General features: G+C 38.5%; 1 protein-coding gene across 3 annotated transcripts in view; it reads right to left on the reverse strand.

Annotated features, from left to right (window-relative positions):
* Positions 1-21898, reverse strand: part of TNRC6B (trinucleotide repeat containing adaptor 6B) — a 138445-nt gene that overhangs the window by 38384 nt on the left and 78163 nt on the right. For all 3 annotated transcript variants that reach the window (XM_082485490.1, XM_082485488.1, XM_082485489.1), the window contains 3 exons: positions 8453-8540; positions 4336-4357; positions 2324-2668 (listed from right to left, as the gene is read on the reverse strand). In XM_082485490.1, the coding sequence (XP_082341616.1) occupies positions 2324-2668; positions 4336-4357; positions 8453-8540 (455 nt within the window). The remainder of the gene's footprint in view (positions 1-2323; positions 2669-4335; positions 4358-8452; positions 8541-21898) is intronic.

Raw genomic sequence — 21898 nt, forward strand, 5'->3', positions numbered from 1 at the left:
CCCCGTATTGCTACGAGACAATGTAAATTTGGTGTCATCTTTCAGGGAACTAGGATTTTGCCATCTTACAGAACCATTTCAGTTCTGGTAGAAAAAGATATGTGTAAAGAAGAACTATGTATTGAATTTTTGCATTAAAGCCTCACCACCACCATCTATAGCTATCTGGCAAACGTAACGGTGCGAAGGAGTAGGTAAGCTGCATTACTTTCCCCTTTGGGAACCTCCTGTTGTCTTCACGTGGGATGAATTAATCACAGTATCAGTGCGTAAGTGCCTGATAGAATTGGGCCCAATCAGAAATCCACTTTGTAAACAGCCAGGACCTCAGATGGGATTAATGATGTGTGAAACAGACCACAACACCATACTTCCGTAAGCACTTTGATGAAGGACCTTAAGTGACAGTCCTGGCCTTTCTCTTGTTCAGCTGCTCATTCCCATTCCTCTGGCACACCTACTCTCACATGCCAGCTCATACATTCCCACTGATACTCAGTGAGCTGAACTGGTAAATCACCCAGACTGAAATTAGCTTTAAAAAGCGAACTGGGTTAATTTTAATCGTCAGCTCCCCAATCCAGTTAAGCATGTTCTGGTGCAGAAATTTGGATGGGGTGAGGCAGGTCTGAAGGACCCATATCTTTCTTGGCAACATTCCTGACTTACATCCAGATAAAGCAACTAACCATTGGCATAAAAAGTTGCCCCAATCAATAAAATACAACCCCATAACATCTTAGTTGTTAATGTACTGTTAAACTAAACGTAAAAATATGAGAATTCATAAAACCAAATTTCAGTCTCAGAAAAGTAAATATTAGGTGTCAAATTAATTACACAGAATTTAAGGAGCCTCTAAAATGGTCCTCATATAGTACAGCCAACAGCAAAAAGATGCTGTTTAAGAGAAATTTTGTAAACTTTAAGAATGCTTCACTACCATAAAGTCTCTTTGGTCAGTTTACTACAATCACTATGAAGGTATACCAAAGCTGACACAATGCTAAGATTTTATATACAGCTGAAAGACTGTGGGGTGGGGTTTTTCCCCCCCACTTCATCCTTCAGGTGTTTTATCAAAATCAACCACCTCTAAGAGATTTGTTTTTAAACTGAATAGCTAAAACTTTGCCATTGTAGTTTGAAATTCACTCCCCCCCCCCAAAATAGGCAACATCAAAGACAACAAGATAAATAATCTGTCAAACAGGGATTTGTTACAAAGGAATTCAAGTACTGAAACCACAAAACAAATGGAATTATTAATTTTCCTAGAATCCCTTTTAATAAAGACAGCCATCCCATCTAGCTTACATGATTCTGGAATTCCAAGTCACCTCTTTTTTTTTTTTTTCTTCTGAACCACAGAGAACTATAAAAAGCTTATGCTCTCCAAGACAGTGGTAAAAAAATCCCATCCCATTAATCTGGCATGATTTTCAAAGGCAAACTCAGACATAGTGGTAACATTGTTTTCTTCTTTTGACTTTCAAGCATTTATTATTTCTTTTTAAAACACCCTTGTTAGAACTGAAGTTGCCCTTGACTTCTCAGATCACCTAAGTTTTTCTTTAGGAAGCAGATGTCTTGAGTGGAATTTTGTTTGTTCTACTATCATAACTTAAAAAGGAAATATTACAGTTATTGTAATTCCCCAAGGGTCTAAAAAATTCAGGAGCAGTCATGATTTCCTCATGATCATAAAACAATTAATCTTAAAATCAATTTATCTTCTGGAATTCAAAGTCAACAGAAAAGCAAAACCAGGACAGTCACCACCTTTATAAAAAGGCTTACCTAAGGAGAAAAAAAACAAGATTGCTATTAAAAAAAGTCAGGAGCAAAAGGAACATCTTTCTATTTCATCCAGATGAGAAGTGACAGACACCTGCCATTTGCAGACCTGATATCTACATGTGTGTTTTACCAGATCATATAAAAAAGTAACAAGATAGGAAATTCATGTCAAAGAAATTTAAAGAGTTAAGAACTACTCAATAACAACCAGAAAATGCTGTTTATTCATGCATGGTGTTTACCTTGCTGCGGTCTTAAGAGCATTACAGCATCTGATTCAAACCATCCAAAACATATTTTTAAAAAAAAATTAACCCTCTTTCTTGTTCCAGGTAGTAGTAAAAATTGCATCCATTGCAGCTAACAGCAAAAGAAAAGTCTATACACTAAAATAGTAGAAGTAAGCTCTCCAAAAGGTATCTGAAGATTTTATGAGATAATGAGATAAGCTTACGCAATTTTAGTGATCCTTTTCTGCGATGCACACACACTTTTATTTAATATCACTACTATTATTACTTGCCTGTTGCAGTCCCACTGTCGCTCTGCAGCAGTGCTCCTGTCACTGGTTGTGCGTTGTTTGGGTTTGCTCCTGGTGCTGTTGGGGGAGGAGGCCCTGCTCCACCCCCAAGGAGCATACAGGATGGCGGAGGGGGCTGCCCACGTTTCAGTAACACTTTGTGGTCCTGCTGGCAACGGAATCGCGGCGGCACCTCCCGAGGCATGTAGCGGGCGGCGCTTGGCGGTTGTCCGTTCGGCACTGCCACCCTTTTGGCATTGTTGCCACCATTGACTGGTGGCGATGGAGAGTTGCCAATTGGGCTGGCAGCCACTGGTTGGCTTAAACTTGGTTTCGTCACTTCGGGCACTGAAAAACAGGAAGAATGAAAATCAGAAATTTTTCCACTTAAACCTGTCTTGGCTGCAAGAACTCACTGCTACTCTTTCCTTTTATAATTTCATTCTTCTCTGAAATACTGTACAACTTCAACCTTATCAAAGAACAATTTAATTAAAGAAGGAGAAGCAAGCAGTAGTGGCAAACCTTTTGTTTCTGTGTGCAACTCTGTACCCCAGGATGAAATTCTGCCCTCAGCAAGTATTTTGCTCTAAGCCCCACATTTCTTGAAAATGTAAAGTTGGCAAAGAGTACCACCCTGGGCAATGAGTCATTTTAAAATATGACCAGTCAAATATAATTGGTTTTCCTACCCAACTCTGCTCCCTGACCTCCAACTGGTTTTTGGATTGTTACATATCACCCTTATAGGAGATCTGAAATCAGATCTGAAGCTTTCACCTGCTTACTAGGCTACACAGCCACTGCCAAAACAAGCAGAGGGGGGAAAAAAACCCTCCCTCCTCTTGGATTCAGGGTTAACAAATCTGCTCTTAAATAAGGCAGTAATAGTTGACTCTCACCCAAAAGGCATACATCTCCTACATAAAACATTTGTATTGGACTGGCCTAAAGTTTCCCAGCTGGTCACCAGGTGCCCCTATAAGCAAGGATAAGCTGCTTCTAAGGGCTATTATGCATTGGAGAAGAAAACCAAAACAAATCCTTGAGGAACTAACACCACCATAACATTTGCTTAAGAGACTCTAGACTTGTGACTCCTTACATTGTCCATGTGCTTTTTTGAAACAGAGCAAAAGAAATTCCTAGCTAAACATCTAGAAGGTGTAATTGTTAAAGACATCAGACTCCAAAGGCATGGAAAATTTAATACATCTAACTCTAGCTTTTGTTGAAGATACAAGGAAGGGATGTCCAGAAACCCCTCCCCAGCAAAGTGAACATAATGAGTAAAACTCTTCCTCTTACAAATGCAAGACCAAGACAAGCGAGTCTGTCTTTGGCAACATGAAAGCATTATTCCCCACATTTTATTTTGATACGGGTTTACTGATTTCTCTACATAGGATTCATTGCCCCAAACCCCCCAAAAAGGTATCGTTAGCTGTAAAATCAAGTTACTATCCTAGTCCTCTTCTGTCAATAGCGGCAATTTCCCCACACAATTTTTAGAAAACTGACACAAAAATCAAGATTAAATATATTTTTAGATCAGCTAAATAAGCTTAACTTTCAAGATGCTCACTCATCGGTCCTGCTTTATCTGTTGGACTTTTAGGTGCTTGAACTTCTTGTAAGTTTCCAAAAACAAGTCATTTTCACTTGTTTTAGTACCTCACCATAAGCAGTACTTTCCCTGTCTTCCATTGCATTTATATAGGTGGTTTCAGTTTTTTGTTACTTGTCTAAAACCTTTCCAAAACTGAAAACTAAGTATTTCAGCTAACCTATTTTATCCACAATTCTCATTCCCTCTTCAATTATTCTGATGCTAACATGGATAGTTTTAGGTTCTCCATTTTAATCACCTCAGCTTTTATTTCTTCTGAATACACATCTTTGGTATTTCATCTTGATTCGTAATTCCCCTTCCTTTTCTAACAGTTTTGATCAAGATCTGAGTCTTGGCTCAAGTCAATAAAAAAACCCAACTCTTTGGGATCAAAGATTCTTACCTTTGGTTTTTTGATCTGTGACCTGCAAATTAAGAGCAAGAATGTAAATAGAGTTTTAAGAACCTCAAAACAAACATTGAACAGGCTGTGCTAAATCATGGCCTTTATTTATTAGCACAAGAACAGTATTTGTTGTTGCATGAAAATAATCAGCTGATGAACTATAAGTCTAAACAGTATTCCTAGTTATATATATAAAGTTTTCAAAAATAATACAGCTCCTGTAATACCTTTGCCTGATGCAAAAGTCCCTGGCAGAAACAGTAATTACTTCACTCATGATGATCTTTAGTATTCACTCCCCTCCTCATCCCAAACATGGGCTTCCAAAGCACAAGTAAACACTACAATTCTTTCAGATTTTGGAGGTGAAGCACTACAGTTGAAATGCAACAAAACCTTCCTTCTATGAGAGTATCCTCACAGCAGAATGTTGGGGCTACCAACGGAATTCCCACAGGAATAACCACAGGTGAGAATAGCAGCCTGTCTCTGCCATCCTCCCATTTCACCTTTCCCATGAGATCTCTTCCAAGGAGAAGAAATCCTAAACCTTATTGTATTCATTGCCACAATTACAAGAAGCACCAGAAGTACCTATAAAGCACCAGACTTCAAAATCTCTTGAACACAGTAAGAAGCTGATTACTGAAGTGAGCCATCATGCTGGCCAACGTACTCAATATGTGGTTTTGCTCTACTTCTACATTCTTTCAACATAGCAGATTTCAAGCTAAAGTAGAGACAAACATACCACTGGTATATTCTCTGGAATCATGTGTATTGTAGCATGTTTTGAACTTGTCGATCATGAGTTCCGCTACACAATAATGGAAAAATCCTAAGGATCATCATGTGTCAGGTTCTATGACACCTATTCTTAAAAGAAATTGCTGAACTAGTCCATAATTCTGGAAAGCACACAGTGACAGTATAGAATAATGAAAGCACAAGTAAAAAGCAGTTTACTGTTTAAACCAACCAAGCCAGAACTCCTTTGTATGGTAAAGAATAAAAAGACAAACTGTACTGAATTGCTATGACATTATTTACTTTGCAAAGATGAACACTGCAATATGGAAAGTGGAACACTCACTATAATAAAAAAAAAATTAAGCATCATAACTTCACAGAATTATGTAATCCAAAAGTCTCCAAGACACTAAAAATGCACCTGTACCAAAAGTGTGTCTGTACCAAGCCAGACATTAATTTTCACCTCATTTATAAAAAAAATCCCACGTACATCAAATTACATCGTCTTCTGTAACACAGTAAAAAATTCTGTTAAGCACTTAAGTGACTCTGATGCGTCACTACTAAAGGAAAAGGAAGAGGGGAAAAAAAATCATTCATGAATCCAATCTGGTAATGCTGATAGGTTGATTATGGGCAACAGTAAACATGCTCAGCAAATGAGTAACTTGTCTACTTAGAAGAACTCCGTTTATCAAATCTTTAACAAATTCTACATGATAACCAGTTTGCTTTAGGAAAAAAAAAAGTTACTTTGCCTATACTGCTTGTCTCCCAGTCAAAATGATCCATTTTTGTAAATTTTCTTTTCTTTTTCAGATCTAGAATAGAAAAGCTGAGAAAATGCAACAATCTCATATTTACAGCTGTACTCCCTGCAGGCAGCCTATTAGCATTGGCAGGGCAGGAGCAGCTATAGTGAACAGGAAGGTGGAGTCAAACTCATCCTTCTGACAAGTGACCAAACAGCCCCTGGGACACCAACCACAGGAATTCAGTCTGTGAATTTGCTTGCATAACCTCCATTGAAGTGATTTTTTTATTTTTTAAGTTTCAGAAGATCCAGACAGAAACAATTGTTTCATGTTATACAAGCACTGTCTGAAAAAGGTACCACCAAATCATTACTGCTTATTTGGTGAACACCATCACAGTCACTAAGAATGAACATACACATTTATGCTCTGTCCATTCACTTGCCTCCTTTGCTATTCCTAGATATCTCCAAGTATTACTGTTAAGTTTGGTCTCTAGGAGATAAACTTTAGTGTTTACCCTTCCCAAGATTTTGGCAAAATATCATAGCATTCAATCATGCTGAATAACTTAGTAGGTGAGGGACCACACAGGAAAGCTGGCAAATCTCCTTTGTATTCAAAGCACTGATTCCTCAGTAAACACTCACAGCACTGTTATCAAGATGATTGGTACAACCTTTTCAAGTTTCTCTCGAACCCTTGAATATCAGCATATAATCCTCAAGTCATTACTCTTCATTTACCAGGGTCTGCTCCTCCTGGTTCCTACATAAACTTTTCGTACTTGAACAGCAACAACACTGAGGCAAAAAGACACTGAAGAAACCTTAGATCAGTAGCTACAGATTTTTGCAGTACTACTGGGGATTTATCAACACAATGAAAACAGAAATACGCTGGTTTATCCACACCTAATTTAAACTGATAGGCTCAAATTGGTGAAAAAGCCAAATTTAAAGAGCCAGATTTTTAGGACAAGAGGAAATGGCCTCAAGTTGCACCAAGGGAGGCTTAGATTGAATATTAGGAAAAATTTCTTCACCAAAAGGGTTATCAAGCATTGGAACAGCCTGCCCAGGGAAGTGGTAGAGTCACTATCCCTGGAGGTATTTAAAAGACATGTAGATGTGGTGCTTAGGGACATGGTTTAGTGATGGACTTGGCAGTGTGAGGTTTGGGGTCAGACTCCATGATCTTAAAGGTCTTTTTCAACCCGAATGATTCTATGATTCTAAAAAGACCCCAGATAGGCCGAAATTTAACTGAAATTGATGCTGTTCACAGCACAAACCTACAGAATCTAATACAGAGTAACATCTGATCTTTCGTATGATCTGCTGTTACTGAACCAACTGCAAAACAGAGACTACTGAAAGTAAGTAAAGCCTACTGCTCTCAATTTCACATAATCATTGAGGTTGGAAGGGAGAGCCTCTGGAGATCTAGTCCACAGTTCCTACCTCTGTTCCCCACTCGCCCCAGAGTCTCCCCAACTCAAAGCAAAGTCAAAGCCAGACTGCACACGCCCACATCCAACTTGTTTTTGAGCATCTCCGAAGATGGAGGCACCGCATCCTCTCTGGGAAACCTGTTCCAGTGGTTGGTTGCCCAGTCACGCACACTCACAAAAATAGTCTTTTATGATTAAGTGGAATTTCCTGTATTTCAACTCATGCACAATGCCTTGTGCCTTTTAACCGGGCATCACTGAGAAGAGCCTACCTCCATCTTCTTTACTCCTGCCTACAAGGTATTTATATACATTGATTGATAAGATCACTCTGAGCCTTTCTCTTCTCCAGGCCAAACAGTCCTAGCTCTCTCAGCCTCTCCTCATTTGTCAGACACTCCAGTCCCTTAATCATCTTAGGGGCCTTTTGCTGGACCCACTCCAGTATGGTTATGTCTGTCTTGTACTGGGAAGCCCAGAACTGGTCAGAAAGGACTTCACCAGTAAAAAGCATGGATAAAGCTGCAAGAGACTCAAGTTCATATGTCAACTTTACTCTTAGAACAATCTACTAGATTTTCAAACCCATTTTCTGAGCAAAGCCAATTTTAGGTGACTTATCAGTTCTCCATGGCTCAGACTCAAACTGATACACTTCAGCAAAAATGCTATCAGCTACAGAAAATGTAAAACATAAATAATACTTTTTTAAAAATAAAGGGAATCTTCAGGAGTAATATTTCATATAAACTTCCTTTAGGACTTAAAAAAAATAATTAAAAATACTACCTGCTTGCTCTAGAAAAATATTTAGTCAATTTTACCACAAGAATTTAAAAGCCCAGCAGCACTTCTGTCCCCAAATACCTCAAAACTGCAGAAGTTGCACAGATCAAGACAGCCCATATTCAATAATTTAAGTTTAATACTTTATATCAAAAAACTCCTTTTACTTCACATGACACATTAAGGAGAAGAAATGTCTAAGTTAAACAATATGTTCTAGAAAAATGATGCAAAAAATTAGTCTCTATTGAACTATCACTCTAAAGAATCAAATTTTTAAGCTCAAATACGAACAATTTAACATCTTACTACCCCTAATACTATTTATGTTCCAGCTGGATCATAGATTTCAAATACCATAACCTACCTTCTGAGCAGATTCCTTCTTTTTCTTATCCTCTTTCTTCCTTTTCTTGTCTTCCATTAACTGTTCTTCCCTTTCTTGCTCCTTCTCTCTGCCAAAACGTGAAAAACAACAGTATGAGCACAATCAAGTTGTATAAGAGCCACACTTACTATATCCCTCTTCCCCCACAAGAAAGGAAGTCAAGATAGTAGATCCCTCTTATCATCATACTTCATTTGCATTTGAGGGTTTCAGTCTAATTGATATGAAAAAAGCACCTTCCAGCTCAGTGTGGCCACAACGATGCCACTTGCTGCATAAAGGAAAATTCCTTTATTCGGATTAGGCCTCTTATGTAGAGCCCTATATAAATTAACCACATGTCTGATATTACAAAATATCTTCAAGATGTTTTGGCCAAAGTACCCTTTTAATTGGATTGTGTTATTACTTAATGAACAGTCTCATGAATCTTTTCATATGGTAAAAAAAGGGAAGTTGTAATTTAATATGAGATGGTTCGGTCTGATACAACATTTATCTTCACAAGGGGAAGAGATTATTCTATTGCCTGTAGCTATGTCACTTGTAAGAGACTAGAAGTGTCACATCAAATCAAACCCATCATTTATTATACAAATCACTCATTTAATTTCTAGCCTATTGTACCCACCCACAGAATTTTTGTGATTAAACTTGTAATATAAATTACTTTCCAGAGAATCTATTTTTTCCACAAGAACATTCTTTCAAAAAAGGGAAAAAAATATGTGCAGCTGCTATTGTTGTCAAGCTATCATCTTGTTGCTATGTTTCTTATCAAATATGAAAGTACCAGAAAATGGTTAATTTACTGCACAGATGCTATTGGCTGAGCTGTTTCCATGGTGAATCATGTTTTCATTAACCAATTCTCCTCACCTCCTTAAAAGTAAATTTAAGACCAAGTTTTCAGCTCACTTGGAGTAATTTCTTTTTGTAGGGAAAGATTCAGACATAGACAATTAATGTAAAAAGATGATCTGACCGATCAAGGGTAGGATCAGAGACCAGAGATGTGTACTTTACAAATGGGAAACAACTAACAAGTGTAGCCCATGATCTTTCAGAACAGATTTTATAAAAAACATAACAGCTTTATAAACAAAACTGGAGTTTCTAATGGTACTGAATTATTTCTTACATTTATGCACACATCAAAGCTCTTTTTTGACCACAGTTTAAAAAGCTTAGAGTTAAGTTGGTTTTGCTGTCACATCACTCAGACTTCTCCCATTGCATGTATATGGTATAGGTAATATTTTTGTCTGCATTTTCACTAGATATTTCCAAGCCAGTGTACAAAAAGACATTTACATAACTAATCAATTCCTACAAAAATATTTTGAGATGTTATGTGTTAACAGCTTCCTGAATGAGGACGTCAAAGAACTCTTAAAGAGAAAAGGTTCTATGGACAGTAATAAAATGTCTTCCTGGTTTCCTAAAGTTAGGCTCCCCCCCTTCATGGATGGAGAAAATGGATAAGGGCAAGATGAGCCCTTAGTAATAACATCTTGAGCTTATTACGAAATGCAATTCATATATAATGGCAAGTTCAGTCTGCATTTAACAAAGTTGGAGGTAAGCATTTCACATCATAGAGAACAGCGATTTACACACCCTGTCTGGTATTGCTTAAGCCAGGTCTGTTCTGCTCTTTTCTGTTCTCTATAAAATGTCAAAGCGCACTTCCCAGCCCTGAACTCTGGCAAGGTAAAGTCCCGCAGGTTCTTCAGTTTTACTAACAGCACAAGATGTGAAGCATTGGGGAGGTTAGTATACTTCACATCATTTGGCGTGGCATTGAGACAAAATTTTCCATTTTCTTTGAGCCACGCATTGTAAGCAATATGAAAAAGCTCTCCAGTGACACCCTCATCTTCCAAAGTTACTATAACCTCAAATTATGTTTACTACTTTTGTACTGTCAAGCAATGTGTGCCTTTCAGGCTGTAGTGACAGTTACAAGTACACTACTTCCAAAAGAACTTTCTCGCAGCAGGCAAAAGTTTAAGAGCTGTCTTAAAAGAGCTGCTGAAAAAGGGTAGGATCAAAATACAAAATGACTTCCAGTAACTGCCTGGCACACAGACAGCCTTCTACTTACAAGCACCTTCCTTAGTTTTGTGGGCAGAAGAGCAAGGAATGGAAAAGAATGAGAAAAAGGCCATTGATTGTTCACAATCAAAGCTGAAGCTATGGCTTACAACGACACGTAGCACTAATAATAAAAGGAGCCAAGGAAAGAAGTTCCACAGCCCAAAAGTAAACACCTAGTTACGGTTATCTATCTTTGTGGTAAGTTCAGGACAGTGAGATTGCTACTGCTGCTGCCTCGTTTGCAGACATAAACAGGCAAATATCTGTGGTACTAAGGCTGCAGAGAAGCCCTTTGTTTTGCATGATGACCTCCCCTTCTTTTGGTCTTTTAGTAGAAATATGCATTTAATACTCCATTAGGCACATCATCCACAACTACAATACAGCAATAATCAGTACTTAGTAGTTCAGGCTTCAATTCATGTAAGCACACACTTAAATTCTACTGAGGTGGAAGGGATCTACCTGAACACTTGGGCTGCATCACACATACAAGACCATAAAGCTCCTGACTGAAACTTCACAGACATATAAAAATATGAAGTTGTACTCTCCAAATGACAGAGCAAGAGTTCATGCTATAGACACACTAACAATGTACCACTATGTTGAAAGTTCACTGAATTAGGGGGGGAAATAGCTTATTGCCATTTTGGGTATCACACCTGCCATCTTTCCACTTTCACTCTTTAATCCACGTGGCTAATATTTGAAGTTTTATGATCAATGGTTTCCCCTTTAAGTTGCAATCAAGAAGCTTGTTAAACACAAATTTAACTTGCTTAACTTGCAGCGTTAAGTGTTCTGATAAAATTAACAGAGACAAAACCGTCAAGTACCTCATCAATTCATTCAGAAGACAACACTGCCTATTAACCTTCTCTCATTAGCTATAAGATAACTCTTCCCGGCCTGGTCAAGGAAACTGGGGGGGGTCTATCCTGTAGGTTCCAGCAACCAGCTGCTCACATTGACAAGATCAACATGGGGAGAAAATCCATCAACTCCAAACAAGTGAATTTAGAGTAATACAATGGGGTGTGGTTCCGGTTTTTGTTACCAGCACATAGTAATGGGAACACGGACACACCACAACCCTGAAGAGGAAGTTTGCTAAATAACAATCAGCAGCCAGCTTTTTACTCTAGCTTTCTTCAAGAAACCATGTGTCAATCTTAAAAATAGGACCTAATTGCACTTTAATATTTCCCACAAGATCTTAGAATCAACATTATTGGAAAGTATTTAAAAGACATATTACAGACTTGAATTCTGAGTATTTAAAGTAAGGCATATTAACAGCTTACAAATGAAGAGAAACTATATCTTGTAATCCAAAATTTTATTTTATTTATAAAAAAAAACAAACTAAACCAACCCAGGAGCTATGAGGCAGTACATTCAGTACCTTATCTAAGCACTTACAACAACCACTTCTGGCTAAGGCAAAAGCAATAATTTCAGAGAAAAGAAGGTTTTTCAGCTAGCTAACTAGAGAAGTAACTGAAAATATTTGTGAAGTCCAAGTTACTAAACCAGATAGCCATTTCAGGAAAAAAAGAAAAAATAGGTATCCAAGAAGTACGCTCTCCCCCAAAACAATTTACTAGTTTTGGAAAATGTTAATTTCCTACAAAATCCTAATACTCATTTTTCCAGAAAACTATTTTTAAGACTTATTCTCGCAACATATGGGCTTGAAGCACGGGTATAGAGGACAGAGGTTGTCTTCAAAGTTCTTGCTATCACAAACTGAACTGTGAGACAAGATGACGTACTATATATTACATACTATCTGCTGGCACCACGCTTTGATAGGTAGAGATAAAGCACCATACAGAGTATTAATCTACATGAAAACCCCACAACCCTATAAAATCACCCTCAAACTGAAATTGCACAAAAAAAATGTAAGTAAGAAATGAAAATTAATAGAAACTCGGGAGTGGCACATCACTGTATGCAACTCCCAGTTCCTTCCACAGGGCTACAGGACAACAGTGTTTGGACGTTCCTCATACATAAAGACGCAGACCAGATACAGGTACTGTGAGTCATCTTCCCTCCTCTTGACCCCACACTTCACTTTCTTTCAATACAGTTAACTTGGTTTAGCTAGACTATAACACAACACAGGAGCGACAGTATACTTCTATAGGTGCATCCTGTTCTCTGCATTGTAATAAGCATAGGATGATTCACAAATCTGCTTCCAAATTGTGAGACAACTTCTCTATCTTCTTCCAGAATACGGGGGATTCCAAAACTACACTTGTAGGATCAGCACCACTTTAACAGAACAAGCTTTTATCTATATAGCTACGAGGTCACATGAACAACTTAAATTTTCCCTAAAGGCTCTAGCTATAACCACCCAGAGCTAAAAAGGCCATCACCTTATGTGAGAAGGATTTGGATGCATAGACCAGTCTCCCTTAGAGGGAACACTTGAGCTATGAACTAACTCTTTCTTACAGATAGGCCTCTAGTAATCCAAAATATCAGACCATGAATATGTTTCTAATAATTTAGAAATAGATGAAAAGACTCAAAACTTGATGGACTAAACCATAAATTACATCTACAGTAAGGTATCCAACTTTGGGTACCTTCAAGATTTGAAGCAAGAAAAATTTCCAGTGAACTCTACAAGCATCTAGCTTCTCAGCATTTCTGAAAGCTTCCCCAGTACTTTGATAAATACCAGCAGAATTAGGCATCACACACTGGTGTCTCAGATGCGTTGCAAAACACCTTTATAACAAGCTCAAGGTCAGGTAGCTTCCAAGGCAAAAGCTCCTCTCAACCTATACAGGGACAAAATCTCTTAGAGAAAAGTAAGCTGTCTTCACAGTGCTATTTCACGAACATCTTGCTGCTGCCACTGGAGAAGTAGGTTTCATTTTCTTCCACTTTATTTCTCTTCATCAAGCTCTGTCCCTGATCTTCCCTTGCTTGAGCCTTCTCTGGAACTCAGCTGATTGTATGGCAAGCAAATCCAACCCACAAAAACACACCTAGACCATTCCCCTCTTGTTTTGTAAATGGAATTAGCTTAGAGTATTATCAGATGAACACCATAAGTTGTGTGTACAAGCAGCAAGGAACCTTCTTCTTTCAAAATAATAGGTTAAATTGGATGCAATTGAATGAAAGTGCACCTTCTCCACACAGCATCCAGTTAAAACTCTATAAATTGTATTACAGGAGGATATACTAGTAAAAGTGAGTGTACCTCATTTTGAAACAGACTCCTACATTATTGTAATATATTAAGGAGAATGTTTCCTCTGGACTGTATTTAGTCCTTTATCCCGTATTCCGCATATGTGACCTGAGCATTGTCACCTTCACACGTGCAACTTTCCTAACTGTAAAAGGGGCTTTATTGGTACCATCCTCTAGGATAAGAGTATTTATATATAAATACATTAATAAATATAAGCTGATTAGAACTAAGGGTTGTGAGCAATGAAGAAAAAGCATACTACAAGCTCCCAAATGAGTTCTCACACCTTGAGGTGCAAACCCTTCAAAGAATACTGGCCGTCTACTGCTTCAAGTGTTCAAGGTGGATGAAAGCTTTTAAATCCTATCAGGAAGCTGGATGGCAGAGACTAAAAATGAAGCAAAATTAAATGCACAGCTGCTGGAGTATAGAAATATTTAGTTTTACTTCTTTCATTCAACATATCCCACTTAACGGACATGCTCCATTATGTCAACAGCATGAGAAGAATATGGCACATCCAAACACACAAGCGTGCTCCAGCACATTTAAACAGAGCATCAAGCAGAAGCAAGACGTAACACAGCATTTTATAAATCCCAGGTTTGACAGACCCTAAATTCCTAAAGGTAAAATTACTTCCACTAGACTAAGCCATGTAAAGTGTTATGATCTTGCTGATCAGAAGATTCAAAATGGGATTAATTAGTTTTATTAAAAAATGTTAAAATGCACAACATCACAGCCACCCTTCTTGTTAAGCAATGCTTGCATGCATAAACTAGACAGAAGCCATACAAAAGCTGGTTAAACAGGAGACAGACATTTAAAAAGTTAGTCTTTAGGCTGAACTGACAAAAATTGAACATGAAGACATAAACTAAGCAGTTTAAAATCGACCAGTCTGTAAAAGGACAACTGTCCCACATTTTTTGAATGAAAGTGAAATCAAGATGTCAGAACTCAGCCCTTCAGTAATTATGAAATTAAAACTTTCATATTTGTAATATATATGTACATTATAAAACACAAGTAAGAAAATAACAAAAGTGTATCACACCCCCCACCAGGGCAAGCTGTGGATTTTATGCACACACCATATAGACCTCACCGTGTACTAAATGAAAAGACTAGCAAGTGTGTTTTAGAAGTGCTCTGTAAAGCAGTGTTTTCAAAAGGCAAAAAGATCATAGCTCAACAAGGAGTTAGAGTAAGCTGCTTTTTTCTTCTCTTTGGCTGAAAACCAAAACAGCGTCACAGCAAGAAATTTGCTTACTTTAAATAGCATATCTGGAACAACTGATATGCCTTTATCGCAGCAAAACATCAGTAATTTGAAGCTGCTGTGGAAAATATCCAACTTTAAAACACTGGCATGCTGACTTTGCTAAAAGTACGCTTTTCTAAAGACTACTTATAGTCTGCTATTAGACTCGTTAATAGAGTAAGATTAATTCTTTGTGAAGTATTCTCTATATATATATGCACAATGCTTTACATAATAGAAAGAAAACAACTCTGACCATAAAGAGCTGTTTACTTTAAAGAACTGGATAGTATAAACCCTACAACACAACAACAAATGCTCATAAATAAGGAGGTTTGTTCTCAACACTTCAGCAACTGGTTGGGGTGGGAGGGAGGGGTTCAATTGCAGTTTTAAGAGTCTCCTGTTAATAAGAAAACCTTGGATTGTGTAAAAAAAATTGAAATGTTTTTAAAATTCCATATTTCTTGCTTGCACTCATCATAGTTTCAGCTGGGATGAAGTTAACTTTCTTGCTAGTAGCTAGTATAGTGCTATGTTTTGGATTTGAGACAGGAAATAGTGTCAATAGCCCACTGGTGTTACTAGTGGTTGCTAAGCAGTCAAGGCCTTTTCTGCTCCTCACACCGCCCCACCAGCAAGCAGGCTGGAAGGGCACAAGAAGTTGGGAGGGGACACAGTTGGGACAGCTGACTAACCAAAGGGATATTCCACACCGTACGACATCATGCTCAGGATATAAATTTGGGGTAAGAAAGAGGAAGGAAGGGATGCTCAGAGTGATGGCACTTGTCTTCCCAAGTAACCATCCCGTGTGACAGGGCCCGGCTTTCCTAGAGATGGCTGAACACCTGCCTGCTGATGGGAAGTGGTGAATGAATTCCTTGTTTTCATTCACTTGTGTGCACAGCTTTTGCTCTACCTATTAAACTGTCTTTATTGCAACCCACGAGGTTTGCCCCACTTAGAATCACAGAATTGTCTAGGTTGGAAGAGACCCTTGGGATCATCAAGTCCAACCATCTACCCTACTCTACAAAGTTCTCCCCTACACCATATCCCCCAACACCACATCCAAACGTCTCTTAAACACATCCAGGGATGGTGACTCAACCACCTCCCTGGGCAGTCTATTCCAATGCCCAACCACTCTTTCTGTGAAAAATTCTTTCCTAATGTTCAGTCTAAATCCACCCTGTTGGAGCTTGAAGCCATTCCCTTTTGTTCTGTCATTAATTACCTGTGAGAAGAGACCAGCACCAACCTCTCTACAGTGTCCTTTCAAATAGTTGTAGAGAGCGATGAGGTCTCCTCTCAGCCTCCTCCTCCTCAAACAGTCCCAGCTCCTTCAACCGCTCTTCATATGATTTGTTTGCTAGGCCCTTCACCAGTTTCGTTGCCCTCCTCTGCACTCGCTCCAGCACCCCGATATCTCTTGTATTAAGGTACCCAAAACTGGACACAATACTCGAGGTGTGGCCTCACCACTGCTGAGTACAGGGGCACAATCACCTCCCTACTTCTGCTGGCCATGCTATTTCTAATACAAGCCAGGATGCTGTTGGCTTTCTTGGCCACCTGGGCACACTGCCGGCTCATATTCAGCTGCTTGTCAATTATAACCCCCAGGTCTCTTTCTGCCAGGCAGCTTTCCAGCCACACTTCCCCAAGCCTGTAGCGCTGCATGGGGTTATCGTGGCCCAAGTGCAGGACCTGGCACTTTCCCTTGTTGAAACTCATACCATTGATGTTGGCCCAATGATCCAATCTAAGTCTCTCTGTAGAGCTTCCCTATCCTCCTGGGAATCAACACTCCTGCTTAACTTGGTGTCATCTGCGAACTTGCTGATGATACACCCTATGTCCTTATCAAGATCATCAATAAAGACGTTGAACAGAAACGGTCCCAACACTGAGGCCTGAGGCACACCACTTGTGACTGGCCGCCAGCTGGATTTAAATCCATTGAGCACCACTCTTTGGGACCTTCCAGATAGCCGGTGCTTGATCCAGCGGATCTTATGCTCATTCAGGCCGTGCGAAGCCAGTTTTTCCATGAGAAACTTCCACTTCTACTCTTCCGATACTCTCCCCCATCGCAATTGGGGTGGGTGAGTAAGTGGCTGCATAGTCCTGGTTGCAGGCTGGGGTTAAACCATGACAACTCCTTTTACACAATTACTCTTTTCAGCTGTATCGCTTATAATCATTAAAAGAATCACTTCCAGGTACAATCTAAAGTTTCCAAATTTTACCCACAGTTGATAAAAATGAAAGTTTTAAGGAAACAGCTAGAGCCGAAGTTCTAGAATGTAAGAACTGAGCGAGTTTCTTGCCTACTTCAAATGCTTCAGTCTTCAAACACTTCAGAGCTCTTACAGATCAGTAATTATTTTTTCACAACATGTGCAACCATGCATACCAAAAACCACAGATAAAGTGTGTTCAGAGAATTGTGAAATGTGGTAAAAACAGGCCAACAATGGCAAAACATTCAGTTAGAAATCTGCCTGTAATTAAGATGTGCAGTAACTTATCATATCAGAACATTCATTCAGCAAGACACAGTTCTATTCAGGACTTTGAGGTTTTACATGATTATCAAATAACCTTATTTTCCTCTAAAAACTATATACACATGTAGAGAGCTCCATTACCTACAACTGTTTACCCAGAAAAATATATTTGTGGCTCTAAAAACCACAAAAAAATACCTAGAGAAATGAATGCATAACAAACAATATGGAACAGTAAACAGGTAACAGCTACCACAATGAAATCTCAATAAAGAACCTGTCTGCTACAGGCTTAGAAAGAAACAAGTCAGATTTTTGACAAGTGAAGAGCTGACAATTCCCAAGAAGGATAGTTGAGATCTGTTCCACTACAAATGATCTATCCTGATAATATGTACACTTCCAAACCCTAATTCTCACTGAAGCCATAATTTTGGCAGATAAGAAGACAGACCACCCAGCAAAATATTTCTCTGTATCTTTCATTAAGTGAAGTCCTTTCACTTCTGCAATTGTGGGAGGGGGGGTGTAGGGGAGACAGAGAAGATATCGAAGCTCTAGACAGATCACTCTGAGGGAGCTGCTGAACTTTCCTTTGCATGCGAGACACTTCTTTTCACTACACCATACAAAAAGAACATTTTACCTATCTCTGCATATATAAATACTTCAAGAGTTGCACTTTGCCATGTAACACACCATTTGAAATGAATGCAGGCTATCTGGAAAAGTGCCAGGTGTCAGTTAAAAGACTGCTTGTTAGTCTGCAAGTGCAGTATACACAAGTATACTTATGCCAATATTGCTTTGTATTACAAGATTAAGAGAAGTAAACTCTACCAGTTTTATAATCTCAAATTGTTTGCATGTCAGGAGAAAAAAATCCTTTCATTTTAAAACTAACAGAAGAAAAGTTACACAGAACCTTTTCCTTAAACAGTCCTTTCCAGTTTGTTTTTTAAATTATTTTTTATTTTTATTTTTTAAACCAATTCATCTTTTGGAACTAGCAGAGAAAGTGTCACTTAGATACATGATATTCTTACTGGTTTCACGATCAGAATCACAAATAATTCTGATTGAAGGGACCTCTGGAAGTCACCTGGAATTTGGCCTAACCCCACACTCAAAGCAGAGCTACCATCAAGCAGGTTACTCAGGACCTAGTCACATTCCAAGTATCTCCACAGACAGAGACACAACCACCATTGTGGAGAGCTTATTCCGCTTTTTTATTACACCCACTGCATTTTCCTCCCCCAATATCTAATCACAATTTCTTTTCTACAACTTATGTTTGCTGCTTCTTGTTCTATCACCATGCACCACCTCCAGGAAAAGTCTGGCTCTCTATACCCTATCATTAGGCCACTGAAGACAGCAGTAACATTACCCCTTTAGACTCCTATTTCTAAGGCTGAACAAATCTAGTACTCTCAGCAAGATGTGCTCCAGAAGACTAATCATCTTAGTGGCCATTTAATATGTGTCTTTCCTGTGTGAGAGCCAAAACTGGACACAGTACGTCAAAAGTGGACTTTTAAGTGTTGAATAGGTAAGAATCACTTCTCTTGACCCACTGGCCTTGCCAATGCAGCCCAGCACATGGTTGGTTTCTCAACAGCAAGGACACCCTGCTGACTCACATTCTGCTTTCTCTTAATCAGGAACTTCAGGTGTTTTTTTTTCCCTGAAGAAATACTTTCTAGTCAGCAGATGCCTAACCTATGCTATAGCACAGGGTTATTTTGCCTCAGGTGTAGCATCTTCCATTTACATTTGTTGAATTTCAAGAGGTTTCTGTCAGACCATTTTCTTCAGGCTACTGACTTCTCCCTGGACAGCAATCTTACCCTTTACAGGTGTCAACCACTCAGCCCAGTTTAGTATCATCTGCAAATGTGCTGAGGGTACATTCCATCCCACTGACCAGGTCATTAATACAGATGTTAAACATGACCAGCCCCAGCGTTGACTCCCGTGGCGCACCATACTACACAGCTGCCAGTGGACTTTGCATCACTGACCATAACCAACTCTGTTATCACTGACTCTGGCAATCCAGCTCTGGAATCCTTAAAAAAAACCAAACGTAACCTTAGAGTAGAATGAACAAGTATTTCTGTACTCACTGGTCCAGTAAACAGGGAGCTAATTCCCAATATGTCTTCTGCACAAGAACTGCAACAGAAACCCCTAAATGAGCTAGTCTCCACTTCAGGTGTCTGTATCAGTACCACCACTGCATTTTGCAGCCCAAATCAACTCCACAAGTGCAGCTCAAACCTCTACAGGCAGCTTTACCAATGCCCCATTGGGGCTTTCAACTGGTTACAAATTGTGACGTTGGTGAGCATTACTGCCACCTTACTAATGCACTCTTGTATGTATGTATGAGAAGTGGTATAAAAAAAAAACCTGTTTACTGTTAATCTCCTGACTGCAGTTAAAAAGCAAATGACTCCTGACTACGGTGTAAACAATCTCAACAAAAGCAGCTCTGTACCTTCTTAGATTACTAACTTCTGTCTTAAATGCCAAGAATAGAATTATTTTTTAATACTAAAAAAAGTCCCAAGAAACAAATCTATTTGCTATGGTAACTATGCCACAGTATGCACAACAATTATGACATTTGTTTTAATGTCAGAATGTGACATTTAAAAAAAAAAAAAGAAAAAGTATAATATAGTTTAATTAAATGAAACATTTTCTGCCAGAGCATCATTTGTAGCACCAGCACAGGCCACGCAGAGAGTAAGAATCTTTATCACACAGAGTCTTTGACAACAGAAGTATATAAACTGAAAACAAATTTTAACATTTCTTGGATTATGACTGACATTTTTATATTTGTCAGGGATTAAAAATCTGTCAGTCATTAAAAAATGAGATTCAAAAGCCAGGCTGGTAAAGATCCAAACTACCTGGAGATACAGAACAGAATTTTAGGGGCAGGTGGAAATAAAGGTAACATTAGATAATACCACATTACATTGTTACTGCTGTGGTTTAACACACTTTACAATATTGGAGGTTTTCTTAAGTTTTGTGGTATGGCACTTCAGGAGGGATCAAGAAAAAAAAAAAACGAATATATGTATGAGTGAAGCAGTTTCTATTTAGTGACAGCTAAATTACTGGAAAAAAAAAAAAAAAGGCAAAACCAAAACAAAACAAAAAAAACCCAACCCAGACAGAAGCATGCTGCTTAAAAGCAGCTTCCACTGAATGAAGAGGTGCTTGGAATTCCACCTGCCTGGGGATATTTTAAGGATACCCTCACAGCATCAGAATGGTATAATTTATACTTCATTTTATAAGCAATCTGATTGTTTACTTTTATTCAGCTTCCAAAGAAACACTCTAAATTCACTTGCCATAAAAACCAAAACACTTTATGCAAGTTAATTAATAGCCTGACAAGCATATTACATACCTCCAGATCTCTATAATATTGTAAAATTTTCCATATGCAGTGCTTCAGGGCACAGTAGTAATGAAAATAACATTTATCAAACTGTAACTCATTATTTTAATTATACTAAATCAAAATACTAAAGCAAGAATGTATTTAATTTTATCAGTGGGAAGTTAAGAACAAGGTTTTCCACACAAAGTTACTATTCATCTGCTGTAGGCCAAGCTGGAAGAACCAGCAAGTTAAGGCTGCTTAAACTTCTAATACATTAAAAAAACAACTCTTACAGCTTGCTAACATTTTCTTGGCAAAGGTATTTAAGGTTTGTATTTGGTATTCCAGTTATTGCCTGAGGCAATATTTATTTTTAACAGGTAAGAAAATTCATTCAGCTACTTCCTGCAAATATTCAGTTACAAAGTTTCAGGACTGTCATGATCCATATCAGGAAGTCTAAATTAGAGGCAGAAGGAAAAGTAAGAAACATACTTTGCAGGTCTGGGAAAAGCTACTTACATCTTGCCAAATTACTGTATCTTCAAAACAAATTTATCTGCATATGTTCAGCGTATTCAACAGGAGCTGGGGCAGGTAAATTTTTGATATTCCATTACTACTAAGCATACTCCATAAATTAAGGTTTATAACTAGGGTTATATTAATATTTCTCCCCCCCCCGCTGTTCTTGATGACTACAAACCATTGTTTATCCTCAGTAGAGACAAACACTATTCCTCTTCATCCTTACGCCAACTGCGCTGAGAGCTGAAGCACCACTAAACGCAAGTAAAAAGCCTCCGGGAACAAGCTGTACCACCAGACTGTAATAGAGCAGGACAAAGATCCAGGTGCTTTCAATTTGAATCCACCATAATGCACATGCACAAACCAG

Source organism: Vanellus vanellus (assembly GCF_965231255.1).
Source record: "Vanellus vanellus genome assembly, chromosome: 1".
Classification (NCBI taxonomy): Eukaryota; Metazoa; Chordata; class Aves; order Charadriiformes; family Charadriidae; genus Vanellus; species Vanellus vanellus.